Source organism: Ruditapes philippinarum, unplaced genomic scaffold (genome assembly GCF_026571515.1).
Source record: "Ruditapes philippinarum isolate M1 unplaced genomic scaffold, ASM2657151v2 ctg3_1_1_1_1, whole genome shotgun sequence".
Taxonomy (NCBI): Eukaryota; Metazoa; Mollusca; class Bivalvia; order Venerida; family Veneridae; genus Ruditapes; species Ruditapes philippinarum.
This window is the reverse complement of record NW_026858508.1, coordinates 1-15,427: the sequence shown is the minus strand read 5'-3', so window position 1 is coordinate 15,427 and position 15,427 is coordinate 1. Positions and strand designations below refer to the sequence as shown.

The following is a 15,427-nucleotide window of genomic DNA, read 5'->3' as shown; positions in this document are numbered from 1 at the left end:
TTTTACAGATAGTTTTAAAATACAATCTTAAGGATAGTTATTGCCATATATCCATGCTTAATATATCGAAAACTTAGAAATAACAAATGCAAGTAAAACCGAGTATCATTTTGAAAGATATTTCTTGTTAAGTATAATGTTGGAAATTTTGGCATTTAGACTAACTATAACTTTATCACTTAAGGAAATATTATTATTCTATTTCTTCATTTGTTTTCAAGAATTATGTGCTATTGATTTTTAAAATGCGCATGTGTTATTGATAATGTTAATTGTGCTTTTCTTGTTTGTACATTATTTTTATAATAAAACATGTATACAGACTATTCATATTTCATAGAATATCCCAGTCTATGGCAAGGCTAATCTACAATTGATTAAGGTCAGTGAACTATTATATTCACCTACATATACATACTGTTAGTCTGTATGTCCGTCCGCGTGTACGACATGATATTTGAGTGGTTAGTCTGTTTTACATTTAAAGGTTAATTTTGGAATTTCAAAATATGAGGTTGGTGGGTAGAAAATGAATTAAGGGATTGAAACAAATCAAAGGAATGTCAAAAGATCAACTCCGTAGTTCATCTCTTTCTCTAGAACTTCTGTTTATCAGATTTATTCCACAACATGACACAAAGATATAAGTGGTATTAAAATGATATGTTATCGGTTAAATGATCTTATCAAGGAAGTGATGCGTTAAAAACAGTACATGTAGGTACTTTTTACATTATAGAGGTATATATAAGTTGTAACCGTGTTCATAGCTTTGATAAGAGATATTAGCACGGAACTTAAAACGCAGATAGACCTATATAAGGACAAGTTAAGTGCTTAAGAAATGTAACTTAATTTGAAAAGTAATTTGGAATGTTTGCCCTTTGTATTTTCTTCTTCTTTTTCTTTACATGTATAATGTTAGACCGGATTACAAATTTTAGGATATATCTTCAACAGAAACGTAAAATTGCCCCGATTTAGTGCGATCATGAAGTGAAAGATTACTGATTTATGCTCGATTTGATAAGATGTTTTAACACAAATCAATTTATTTTATTCACAGAAAATAGACCATTTTTGTCATTCTTAGTAACTTTTCTCAAAATGCTTTAATTTGTTTTTGTTTTTTTTTGTCAAAAAGACAAATGTTTTACAAAAGACGAATAGATACCTTTCCGCTTAGACAAAATCTTAAAAGATAATGTTTGTTTTGTGATTGATATTGTTACTGTGTGTATACTTTGTTGTTGTAGTTAATGCTTAATGAAGGTCCATCCGCCCTTTCGGGCACAAAATGCAGCTTTCGCTGTCGAGTACGGACCCGGACATATCACCAGTCATGCCCTTAAAGAGTTAATTTTGAAGCATAAAGCGGTGATAATTTTACCTCCATGCAATTTCAACGGAGTATTAGCCAAAGATATGAATTTGAGCCAAAAGTAGGTCACTGTACGGCAGTCAATGAGATTTTGACAATAGGTAAGGTTAGCCCTGAAAAGGGTTGTTGGTGCCAGCAAAAGGCCTGTCTGTATACCACACTTACAAAAAATTATATATGAAAATAATAATGCAAATAAAACAATTTTCAAACATCGAAGAATATGTAAAATGTGTACTGCAAATATTTTAATCAATAAATTACTTGCATTCATTTCTTATTGGAAAATTTGACTTAGAATTTATAGAAAATAAATTTCTAATTACCTCCCTTTATTTACATGAAATGTTAAATTGGGTAATATCTTTATAGATAATGCTCATTGGAACTTACAATACGGACAAATCTTAATTTGAGCATCATATTTATGAAATAAAACCATGAAAAAATTGTGTTACGGAATCTTTAAGCATATCGAGAAAAGGTTCGGCGAAATTAACGGGTTTTTTTTAATCTTTGTGAATAAAGTAAATTGATTTGTGTTAAAACAGTCAGTCGAGTTGCGCTTACTTATTGGACGCCTTTTAACGTATCCATACTCTCCCGTTTAACTTCATGAGGGAAAAGTGCTATAATAATAATTTGATAACTTTTAAGCATTATTTTTTTGAAAGTGTTGCTCTTTGTAATTTTACATTTTCAATTACTTTAGGAGATATCTACAAGAAATTGCGCGTCAGAATATATCTAAATAGAGTTGAAAAGCCCATCGCGAAAACGGAAAATATATTCGGCGATGGCAACTTGAATGTTCTTACGTAGAAATATGTCATTAAAAAGTGTAGGGCCCAATAACCATTACCTTCCTTGTATACTGTTTTTGATATTCACTTTTACTTTCCGATCACTGCATGAGAACTATCTGAAAGCACGGACTATATATTTTGTATCGAAACATTTGATGAAAAATACGCGCCCGCCCCCTGTCGTTTTCATGAAATTGGGTAAATGCCAGTTCTCATTTATAATTGTTTTAAAAGTTTATATGCCAACTCTGATAATCCACATTCCGATAAACTAAAAAATGAAACATCTTTTCCCTAGCTGACGTGTTTCCGTTACATATAGCATTGCCATTAAAGCGTTGAATATTTTCCCTTAAAAGAAAGAACAGATTTCAATTCCATGCACTGTCTTTATTACAAATCAGGTTTAAGCAATATATTGAACATAAATATAATCATGATGAGAAGAAGAAGTTTAGCTATAACCGGAAGGCCGTGTCTAAAAAAGAAATTAAGTATTCGAAATGTAAGCATCAATCAGCAAGTTCCAAACCATCACGTTCACAATCATTTGACAGTCTGTTTGCTTTGATTTCAGTTAATGATCAGTCAAATGGTCCAATAAGCTGTTCTGTATAAATATATATGAAAACTTAATTTAGATGCTGCTACATGTAAACAAAATATAGCAAGGTATTAAATTAATATATTGTTCTAATGATATGTAAGTGCTGAACTCGGGGAACGAAAGTTGAAATAATTTACAATAAAATATCGGTCTTTTTTGTTCTTTCATGGCTCTATAACCAAATAAGTCGTAATCAATCTTCAATACTAGTGTAATGGAATAAAACAGCAAATAAACCAGGACATTTTGATCTCTTTGAAACTGTAGATGAGATAAGCATCACAAAAATCTTCATTTGAATATGTTTGCAACCTTTTCTGTGTTGTATCTTTCTTTTTCTTACTTACCTATCTAATCAACCCTTTTCTCATTCAATATCATCGTCACGTTCGTTCCTTTGGAAAAAATTCTCAGCATTTTTAAAGAACTTTTTCTCAATATCCATTAACTGTCGCCTCTTCTCAGCTGTCATTATTTCTTCTCGATAGAATTGAAGCTGTGTAGCTCTGAGCAACTTATCACTTACATCTTCACTGTAAAAATTGATTCATACTTTATCATTGTAATCGTTCTCACGTTCAAAAATTATGTTAACTGCTTCCTTAAATAAAATAAGTTCTTATAATTTTATTTCCTCGAAACTTTTTTTTTTAATCGTTATAGACTATAGAGTTTATATCGCAATAAGTCTTATAATATGTTGGAAACAGCTGGATATGGCATATTTTTAACAATGACGGTACTTAAGCTAGACCTATCACTGAATGTGATTAATACTCCCACCAGCGACCTTGACCTTTGTAAAAATAAAAGGTCTGAAGAAACATTTGAACTCATCCTAAAAGTAAATGATTAATCAACTGTACAAATAATTATTTCAATTAATTGCAATCCCAATCGGGGTCTTCATATTAGCTTTCTATACACCAAGTTTGATTCCAAAATCTCATTCCTAATTGTAGTTATTGTCCGAAAACCACTTTTCGTTTTTTTGTAATGATGACATTGACCTTGACCCCAGGGGGTTCAAATGCAATACCAACAGGGGTCCCCACATAATGTTGCTATATAACAAGTTTGATTACAATACCTCATTCCAAACTCTTGTCCGAAAACCATGATGTGGACAGACCGTAGGACTGACCGACTGACCAACCGACCGACAAGCTGACTCCTATATACCCCATCTAAACTTCGTTTGTGGAGGTATAATTAATTTGTAAGCATATTTTCAGACCTTACTCAAAAGAAGGAATTAATGACATGAAAAGGTTAAACTAAGAAAAGGGAACATGACATTGTTTATTTTCTAGCAAATCGATTTTTCAATGAGTGTCATAAATACGAAATTCCTGTGAGGCTTGTATATTCTGGAATCAACAGGCACCTTTCAACAAACTAAACATGTCTAAATTGTGCTATCAAATTACTAGTATTAAAGCATACCTTGCCGGTATTGTGCCGACGTCACTCTCAGAGTCAACCTGAAAATCAAAAAGTGTTTTGATTATATACAGTATCATACGATGCCAAATCGTTCCTTCTTGATATTAGATTTCAATGTATATTGAATTCAAATTATCCCATGAAATTGTTGGTTTTGTTTGTTTGACTGTTTGTTTGTTGTTTGTTTGTTTAGGGTTTTTTATGGGGGGACTGTTTTTTTCTTTTCAAATCACTTAAATTAATACATAAATACTTGATAATCAATAGTAATATTTGCGTTAAAATAACGACATAACGCTTTTGTGCACTTACGAAACCTAAAGACTATGCAACTCGAAACAATTTTGGTTTATCATAAATATATTCTTTCCTAGCATAACAGTTTTGTTTAATCCTACAATATTCTTTTCTAGCATAACAGTTTTAGTTTAATCCTAATATATTCTTTTCTAGCATAACCGTTTTGGTTTTATTCTAAAATATTCTCCTTTTTTAGCATGCCAGTTTCGGTTAAATCCAAAAATATTCGTTTCTAGCATAACGGTTTTAGTTTTTAATATCTGGATAAAGGGTAAACCCTCTGAAGCATTAATCGCAACAAAATTTCATGAAATTGCAGACTCTGTTTGATTGAGTTTGTGTATTCTAAAATATTCATTTCTAGCATAACAGAGGCTTTATCCTAAAATATTCTTTACTATTATTAAGACGGTTTATTTTTTTGAGAAACTATTTTAAAAAATCTTACAGGAAATATTATAAATCAAATATTCAATCCTTATTGTTACAGCCGAAGTGTACAATAAAAAAGAGAAAAAGAACCTCTATAAACGCCCAAAACTACAAAATTGAAAATGTTGCAGACTTGGTTTTATTGAGTCTGTTGATGGGCGGTACTGGAAAATGCACGTTACCGTCCCCACCCTCTAGCACCGGCTTAAGCAAATTCAAGATTTAAACATGAAAATGGAGAAATTTTGAATTTAGAAACATCCGCATACAATAATAATTTCTTTTTATATATATTCTTACGGGGATCTGTTGAGCGGATATTGGGGTTGTGACAGTTACATCCTCTGTAAATAATAATACATGAGTAAATAAGAGACAGTGCTTTCTTAATAAACAACAAACATATAGAAACAGTTTTAGCGCAAATCTGCGTGTACGGCATAGATATTCAAATGGATTAGTCTACAATTGGTACAATTTCACTGTTAATAAAGTAATTATTTTCGCTACTATACCTTCCTTACGAACTATGTCACTTTAAGGGTGTTTCGCATTTGGCACGCTCGAACCCAAAACGGGCACTGTTAACATACTTATATCGACAATATTATATTTGAAATTCAATGGAGTCACGGTCTTGCTCCATGCATTTGTTAATGATTACAATTGATTTATGTTATTTCAGATCCATTTAATATATATTAAGTTATATATACTGGCATGCCCGGATACATTCCGTGATTCAATGAATTTAAAGTTATTCGTTTCATTTAACTTTAACGTGCATGCTACGGAAACACAAACATACACACACACACACACACACACAAACACACACAATATGCCACCGCATCGCAGATGCTGCGGTGGCATAAAACACGACTTATTATGTTGAATTAAAGGGGTGAATAAATACACAAATGTTACCGGGCGCAGGTTTCACTTCTAATGTGAAATTGTTCCGCATTTGTCTCCCTTGTTCCGTATCTGATGCAGTACATTGGTACACTCCTCCATCACTTTGAACAGTGTTTCGTATGACAAGAGACCACTTTCGTGTAGTCTTTTGTATGTGAATTCTGCTGTCGTTAGTATAAACCTCTTCGCCTATTGTTAATGGGTAAGGAGAACCAGCCTTCCTCCATATAACCTAGGTTGAAAGATGCATAAATCTAAATATTTTAAGTTATAGTGTTAGAGAATAAAACTGAAGAATCGTTATATACATATTCAAACATAAAACTGTATTACATATATTATAAATGTCCAAAAAAAAAAAAAATAGCCCAACACTACTGAATTAAAAAAATTGCATATTCGGTTTCATTTAGCCACTTTATGGATGCCAATGGTAAGGACAAGCTTCTGTCCAAGCTAACTGGCGCCGGCGTAAAGATAACTGGCGCTGTCGTAAAGATGACTGGCACCGGCGTAAAGATGACTGGTACTTGCGTAAAAATAACTGGCGCCGGCGTAAAGATAACTGCCGCCTGCGTTAAGATAACTGTCGCCGGCGTAAGCAGAATATGATGAGAACAAATGTTACACGTATTACACATTCTAATATATTACCTGCTGAAAATGAGATAAAGCGGGATCTGTGAGTGAACATGTCAAAACAGCAGTCTCTTTCTCGAACACAGAAATTGTTGAGTCTTGAAATACAATAAAATGTTATTTACTGCAGTTAGTTGCTGTCAGTTAATTGGAAACATGTAAAATATAAAAAGCGTCCCTATATTTTTAACATATTATACAGTTCAATCGCTAAAGATTGGACTCTTTATTACACCCCCCAAAAAATAGATATATAAAAGATTTTATAACGGGGACCATTGATTGCTTTAAAACTCGAGTTATTTTTAGCACCTATATACGGGGCTGGGCGGCGTGGTAACGATACTTTCCGGAAAAGAATGTAGAAGACGGTAACATGTAAATTTTAGAGTTATTTCTATTCTAATTAAGCTAGCTTTAATCATAAATAACCACGCCGCAAACAGATTGATGTCATTTGCTGCCAAAATCTACTTTTTCAGGTAATTACTATGTAGACGTTTTTCGTCATGACTAGAAACTGAATTTTTGTCTGTGACTTATAATGATAGGAAGCATTCACATAGTAAGCAAACTAAAGACAAAGATACTGTAGACATCGGCGCTGACTTTGAAATAACATGTAGTGAGGTTCAAATTCATTATTGTGAAACATAAATTTGTAATAGGGACTTTATCTGTTATCGGTTTTTAAGCAATCATGATTGTACATTTCCCTTAATTAACAGTATTAGATTATAAAATTGCAAAGCCAACTTTTATCAAACAAGCAGTTCCGATTATCATTAAAATATATTCAAATTGCAGCATAAACTTTCATAGTAAATAGAGTAACCAACGGCATATGTCCTAGTTTTTGTAGACAGTCGTAAGGCAATGATGGCCATTTATACAGAAATTATGATAAGCAGATTGAGCCACAATTTAATAGGAACATAGTGGCTAAATCTCGCCTAATGATCTCCAATTCAGCAGCATTTGGACCTGACATTCAAAGGTCAACTTCATATGTCAGCTTTAGATAAACATTTGATATGCACAATAAAATTATATGTTTCTGGGTTTTTGTTGTTGTTCTTGTTATTTTTTTAATGTTACTCTCATTGAAATACATTTACAAAAATGAAATTTATATTGATTTAAATGTCGTATTTTATATAAAAAAATGAAAATCGTTTAAAAAAAAATATATCAAGTCAAAAAGATGAATTCTTGTACTATGTTAAAATCCTTCGTTTTTTTGAAACTATGAGGAAAAAATATACAATCCTTATTAAGAAGGTAACACGATAACATTTATTTATATGAATATCACATTTTACTGCGGTGATAACCTGAGAAAAGTAATGTGAACTGACTAGCTTTTTCTTAAGCAGAAGCACTAAGATTGTATATTATACATTTTTCATTATCATTTTGGTCGGCAAGCACTGTTTTGTTTGTCACTAACCGTCTGATTTTTAAAACTGTTCAGATTTAAATTACAACTCCGAAACATCTAGGTCGATGTATCATCAACTCACTGGTGTAAGAACGTTCTTGGGGGAAATTGGTGTTTCACTAATTCTATTCGTCCATTCATTCCAGTGTACGCATGCAGTACTATTTGTGTTTTCCGTTTAGAAAAGCATTCAACATCTTCTTCTATTATTTGTTGATTATCCAAACATATTTATATTTACATTCATACAACTGATGCATGCACAGAGCTCTGATCAAACTTTTCCTGGGCCAATGCTAAGAGCCTTGTACCGGTGAAAAGGGAAGTTTTACTTTAATTCAAAAGAAAGGTTCAACTTCATTTCCAGTTTTGTGAAAACATACTTATTCTGAATGTATATGGCGTTTTACTCCTTTTTATCAATAATAAATTATCAAAAAAGGTTATATTTACACTTTTTTATTGCACATTTTGATTTCATCTTCTTTGAAAGCATTCAAAATTTATACGCAAAAATTTTGTTTGTTTGTTTGTTTTTTTGTTTGTTTGTTTCTTGTGTTGGCCTTTAGTCACGCCGATATTGTAAAGATCATACGGCGATCATCCAGCTCTACAGGTGGAGGAAGACCTCATGTGTCCCTTCGTGCATTATTGTGGGCAAGAACGGGCACCTAACAAGAACCACTGATCATCTTAATGATCTTTAGGTCATTATCGTATGGTGAGGGACAACCAAGTATTAACCTCTAAATACAGAACAGAACAAAACAGAACAAAATCTTTTTGTTTTAAATACAATATAGGTTATGTTAAGCTTTAGTTCATCGTGAGTTATTTCTTAATGATGGCCAGGTGAATGAGCACATGTGCTAGGTTATGCAAACAGCTCAAGCTAAACATATTATTTAAAGATGGCTTCTGGTGAATAGACTCTAGAGGAACCGGTACAAATAATCTTTTTTTTTTCTTTTTTTTAATATAAAAATGTAGCTTACTTACCGCGTGTTTTTGTGCCTGCATCATTACCTGCTGAAAAATAAGTATCAAAAGTTGTTTTGCCGCTTTCTAGATTCATATTCATTCTAACAATTAAATACACGAGTGTTAATTACTTTTATATTCATGTCGTGTATGAAAAAAATATCAAGCTAAAAAAGGGAAAAAGGCGTGATCTAATGTTGCTCAACCCATTTGCATTTGTTATGAATACTTATGGTTTGTATTTTATTTTACATGTATTTGCTGCAATAACAAACTAAACAAAAGTAAATTCCTGTAGTACGTTAAATGTTTTGTTTTTGAGACTATGTGCATAAATATAATCAACGTATATAGAAGAAAGCATTATACAATTTGCATTTTTTTGTTTTTACTGGAATTGTTATCAATACACTTTAATACGACATTTCCAATCATTATCTCAAGCTTAGCTTTGAGTTTTTAAAAAGGTAATATGGAGAAAAATATAGACTTAAGACGTATTTAGAAACATAAAATTGTTTTTCTAGTTTTCGTTTTTACAGAACCATTTAAGGGGCTCCACTGAGTTTCTTTTTGCGACGGGATTGGAAATTATTTTTTTTATTGATGTATGTCTACATCAGTAACTGTTGTGCATATCTTCAGATAATTCGCTTACTCAGTTTGGTTTTCAGAATTATAATTTCACTTGTGAAAAATGACCGAAAATAGAAAAGTTTTAAAGCTTTACATTTAAATCGGGCTAAACAAAATACGATTGTTAATATATATCTGCGTCTATTTCTATATATTTTGCATCTCTACCTGTTTAAGTGCCCTAGTTGGTCTATGTAAGAATTTTAGATTTTATGGTACTTTTTTTTCTTTGCTTTTTAAACTCAGTGTTCATATGTCTATAGTTCTCATTAATATTTTGGTGGGCAAACATTGTAATTCCACTTACCATTAAAGACATGAACTTTCATACTCCCAATATTTAAATCAGAACTCCGACACACATAGGTTCCTTGATCCCCAACTGTACTACGATGTATTGTTAATTCACTAACATAAAAACGTTCTTTGGGGAACGAGCGTTCTACTATCTGCACTCGAGTTTTCCATTGCAGACTTGAAATACTGATTCTTTCGCCTTTGAAAAACCAGTCAACAGTTTCTGGTGCTCTGTCTATACCATTTGCTTTACACACTAAATGTATGTCATCAGTCCGGTTTACATACTGAGAACCCGTTATTGTTACACATCAATAATAAAAGAGGAAGAATAAGATCATTATCAGATTATTTGAATACATGATAAGCTAAATATACCCATAACAAAAAATACATTTATAAAACTGATTTTCGTGATTTTTTTTTTTCGTTTTTTTTTTTTTTTTTTTTTTTTTTATCAGAATTTCAGCTTATTAGAATTGAAATCCATATATATATAAGCTAAGCGAAAAGTCGAGAATTAAAAAGTAAAAATGGCGGGGACGCGGGGCGAAGTCAAACAAATAAAACTTCGCCCAGCGCGGTTGCGGAGCGAGGTTTAAAAATAATAGAATCTATTATTGGATAAGATAGAGGATAGGGAAATCCTAACCCGAGGGTGATCGGTTCGATCAGGAACGAGCCTTGGCGAGGGTTGGGATTTCCTTATAATCTATCTAACCCAATGGTTGAGTGTTTTTTCACTCACCTGGCCACACAAGAAACAAAATACATGTATAAATATTAGTGAAACTACTTGGTACGCGCATTATGTCAAAGTACCTAGTTTTGAAAAGCGGGGCGGGGCTTAGGCGCCTGACTTTCTATGCATTATGTACGTCCGCAAAAAGTTCTATGTGTGAAAAATTCAATGAAAATAAATTCATAAGAGATCCCTCATCAAAAAGCAAGGTTATCATGATGAAACACATCAATATTTAAGTCGGTAACTGTCATAATATAAGTGTTTATAAGGAATTCAGTCCATACTTTAATGGTTGACAAAAAGCGTTTACCGTTTGCAAAGATTTTTTTACTTATTCGGTTATTTTGGCCGAATATTCAATTAAAATATATCAAAATGAGATTCGTCATATTGAAAAGGGCAGACCTAGGTAGAGTAGGACTCATTGCAGAGTGAAAGTTAATATCAATCTATTTTGATTACGTGGAAAAATTAATAGATTAGCTCACATATTTTTAATACATTTTGACCTTTTGACGTTTCATTTTTGTTAAAATATGAGTGAATCGCGAATGTGTAGGAATACGTTTTAAGGTTTCAAGGTTTATTTGAATAGTCAGGGCCCATATGGGCATGTGACAACATAAAACATTACATACATACAAAATAATACAAAATGGCAAATAATAAATGGTCATACAACTCCATGATGTAATAAAATTACAGTAATAATTGACTGATAATGGAGGATGAGAGAGAAAAATCAAAAATCATTGCGAGAAAAAACAAAGAGAAAAGACATAAATCTAATAAGCTAACATTATTTAAATAATAACATAATATTTTTGCAAAATATGGCAAGTTTCAAAAGGATATCTTTATTACTATGGTTCATTATTTTTTCAAATTTTAAAGCACTTGGACGTTCATAGAAATATTTATCAAGATACAGCTTTCTTGTATTAACTTAATGTGAACATTCAAAAAGATAATGGAATTCGTCGCCTAAAGAGTTACTAGTACATAGGTTACAAGTTCTAAGCTCTCTTGGAATATCATCAAACCTTCCTTTTTCAATAGGAAGTTTGTGATTCATACTTCTAAATTGAAAGAGAATTAAAGCTAAATTCATAGGTAACTTGCTGAGGTATGGATCAAAACAAAAATCCTGTTTATAAATCCTGTAATTTAAGAAGTGCTGCACGTTGAGTGTGAGATAAGCCCATGTGAGATAAGATTTTCCAACACTGCTATTTTTAGTAACATTTACTGATTTTTCTATCTGGTAAGTGAGAAATAAAACGACGGGGGCGCGGAGTGAAAACAGGCCAATTAGCACCCGCTAATCGTGTTAACATCTCACTCCGCGCCCCGTGGGACGAAGTTTCATTTATCAAAACTTCATTCTGTGCCCTCGCTAATAAGTATGTTTTTGCTTTGGGCCCCGCCATTTTAACTCGTAAATTCTCGACTTTTCGCTTGTCGGGGTCGCGGGGCTAAAACACGGATGGCACAAATCAGCCATCATACAAACTTGATTAATGTATGATTAAGTTCTCGGATGAAAATGTATCTATTATCATGGCGACTATCAAACTTATATGGTGGTGGTGGGGGAGGGAGACAGGCACCTGCTTAGAACCACCGACATACATCAGTGGTGGAGGCCGAGTGATTTAAATCGGCGACCTTAACTGCCTGGATCTTGACCCGCTAATTTATGATACAAGTGTCTTTAGAGTAGCACATAAATCGCATTATGTTCCACTGAAAACTTTAAAGGAATAAATGTACGATGTTGGTGCTATGAAGTTTAGTCGGTGAATATATTATTATTATTTGTTATCTTATTGAAGTGTTTGTACGGTGGCATAGAGGTGACATGTGAATGTTTTTATTCATCTTGTACATACGTAATCACGAGATACTTTGTCGTGCGTGCGGGTTTGTATGCCATGCGCTAGAGTTACTTTGTCGTGCATACAAGATAATTTAGTCGGGTTAGGGTTAGCAGCAATGTAATACCTAATCCTTTAATACTTGTGCGCACGACTTTTAAATCGTGCACATGACATAACTATATTTTATGAACGACATGCTCATTATAAGTAGCTCATGTGCATGAATACGTATCCTGTGCGAACAACTTAGCTTTCGTGCGCATTAGACATATAAAACCTTGAACATGTCACCTCAGTGCTACAATTATTTAAACAAACACATTGCTAGATTTTCAGGGAATTCTTTCAAACAAATTCTGAACCTTGCAATACATCTGAAAATTGCAAAATTGTTTAACATACATAAATAAAATTCATGCTGAGAAGATTACTTTTGCAGACTTAGGCACAAACTGTTGTTATTCGCTGTCAACTGAATTAAAATGAATGAATTTAAACATCATTTTTCAAAAAATGTATTTATTTGAGCCGCGTCACGACAAAACCAACGTTATGCATTTGCGACCAGCATAGATCCAGACCAGCCTGCGCTTCGGCGCAGTCTGATCAGGATCCATGTTGTTCGCTATCAGTTTCTCTGTTTGTTATAGATTTTGTAAGCGAACAGCATGGATCCTGATCAGACTGCGCGGACGCGCAGGCTGGTCTGGATCCATGCTGATCGCAAACGCATTATGTTGATTTTGCCGTGACGCTGCTCATTTGTTTTTTAAACCGATCTTAATACTTTTTTGGCCAAATATCGACTTGTCGATCCACCTAGTCGGCTTTCCTGGATAACAAACCAGTGATGATTCATTTCTCCGCTAGTGTCCGACTAATAATATCTGTCATATGTTGCGGTTCGGATCGGAATATCCGTCCCGAGGTGACCCGCCCATTGGGCGGTAACGAGGCTTGCCGAGTTACCGCCCATGGGTGGGTTACCGAGGGACGGATATTCCGACCCGACCCGCAAACATGTCAAATATTTTTTCTTGCATATTTTACGATATTACATTATATTTTAAATTCTTTATCTTAATTTTCTATGGGAATTTATGTCATTACAACAGTAACTATTTTCGTACAAAAGCGTATAAAATAACTTTATTCATAACGGTAAAATTACAGCATCCAAAGCGTGCCACTGTACAGCACGCGACTCATCTGGCACCCCCTATGCCAGATGAAATTTCCGGCATGGGTAAAACTAACGGAAACGCCAGTCTGATATGCAAGAATACCAATTCCTCGTGATTTCTAAATCAGATGGTGACAGCACGTACGGATTCTCTTTATTAAATAAATCATTGCGTTATTGTTATACATTGTAATAAAAGCTATTTGAGCCGTGTCATGATAAAACCAACGTCATGCATTTGCGACCAGCATGGATCCTGACCAGCCTGCGCATCCGCGCAGTCTGGTCAGAATCCATGCTGTGCGCTATCAGTTTCTCCACTTGTAATAGTGTTTGTAAGCGAACAGCATGGATCCCGATCAGACTGCGAGGATGCGCAGGCTGGTCTTGATCCACGCTGGTCGCAAGTCCATTATGTAGGTTTTGTCATGGCACGGCTCATTTAACTCTTAAATTCATGGTCAATATTCAGATAAGCTACTGTAATGGTATCTCAACTAAATATTTTGTTTGAAATCAATTAGCTACATCTTATCAAATTTTTTACTATTAAAATCTGCACGGAATAAAGTTATACATGTATATGCATTTTACTATTGAATAACATTTCTTTTTAATTTAAGAAATCAAAAATTAGATACGGGGACATGCTATATTTAATGTACACTTCCATTTTATATAATATAAAGAAATATCATTTACATAATAAGTATATACTCTGGACAGACAATGAGCAATCAAATTTGTTATTTTACTCACCACACGATCCTAAATCAATGAAACTGACCATGAATAAAATTACGTAGACATTTACATCCATTTTTTGTTCTATGAATTGTATTTCTCTTCACTATAAAGGACAAATCAAATATACGAGATTTTCAAGTTATCTAGTGTTATCAACTATTTTTCTCCACATTTATAAACGTTCATGAAAATGGCAGCAAAAATTCACGTGCTTGTGCTACAGTTAATGATTGTAATTCCATAGAAATTTACAATAAATGACACATATGTCATAGGAATCGTGTGAACCTCAGCAAATAATAATGAGCCGCGTCACGACAAAACAAACATAGTGCGTTTGTGACCAGCATGGATCCAGACCAGCCTGCGCATCCGCGCAGTCTGATCAGGATCCATGCTGTTCGCTTACAAACCCTATAACAAGTAGATAAACTAATAGCGAACAGCATGGATCCTGATCAGGCTGTGAGGATGCGCAGGCTGGTCTGGATCCACGCTGGTCGCAAATCCATTATGTAGGTTTTGTCATGGCACGGCTCATTTAACTCCATGCTGATCGCAAACGCATTATGTTGATTTTGCCGTGACGTTGCTCATTTGTTTTTTAAGCCGATCTTAATACTTTTTTGGCCAAATCTCGACTTGTCGATCCACCTAGCCGGCTTTCCTGGATAACAAACCAGTGATGATTTATTTCTCCGTTAGTGTCCGACTACCAATTCCTCGTGATTTCTAAATCAGCGGTGACAGCACATACGGATTCTCTTTATTAAATAAATCATTGCGTTTTTGTTATACATTGTAAATTAAAAGCTTTTTGAGCCGTGTCATGACAAAACCAACGTCATGCATTTGCGACCAGCATGGATCCAGACCAGCCTGCGCATCCGCGCAGTCTGGTCAGGATCCATGCTGTGCGCTATCAGTTTCTCCACTTGTAATAGTGTTTGTAAGCGAACAGCATGGATCCTGATCAGACTGCGCGGTC

General features: G+C 33.8%; 1 protein-coding gene and 1 long non-coding RNA gene across 2 annotated transcripts; both read right to left on the bottom strand.

The window, feature by feature from the left end:
• Positions 1-1,455: 1,455 nt before the first annotated feature.
• On the bottom strand, positions 1,456-4,279 carry LOC132753439 (uncharacterized). The gene is made up of 3 exons (XR_009628953.1): positions 4,241-4,279; positions 3,142-3,327; positions 1,456-2,797 (listed from the first exon to the last, which is right to left on the bottom strand). It is a non-coding gene; the product is annotated as an uncharacterized LOC132753439 (long non-coding RNA).
• Positions 4,280-5,183: 904 nt separating this feature from the next.
• On the bottom strand, positions 5,184-10,192 carry LOC132753438 (uncharacterized; the record flags this gene model as incomplete). The annotated part of the gene is made up of 5 exons (XM_060743914.1): positions 5,184-5,316; positions 5,900-6,122; positions 6,545-6,627; positions 8,970-8,999; positions 9,895-10,192. Coding segments are annotated over 5 exons (756 nt in total), but the record flags the coding sequence as incomplete, so codon positions are not given.
• Between the last annotated feature and the right edge of the window lie 5,235 nt (positions 10,193-15,427).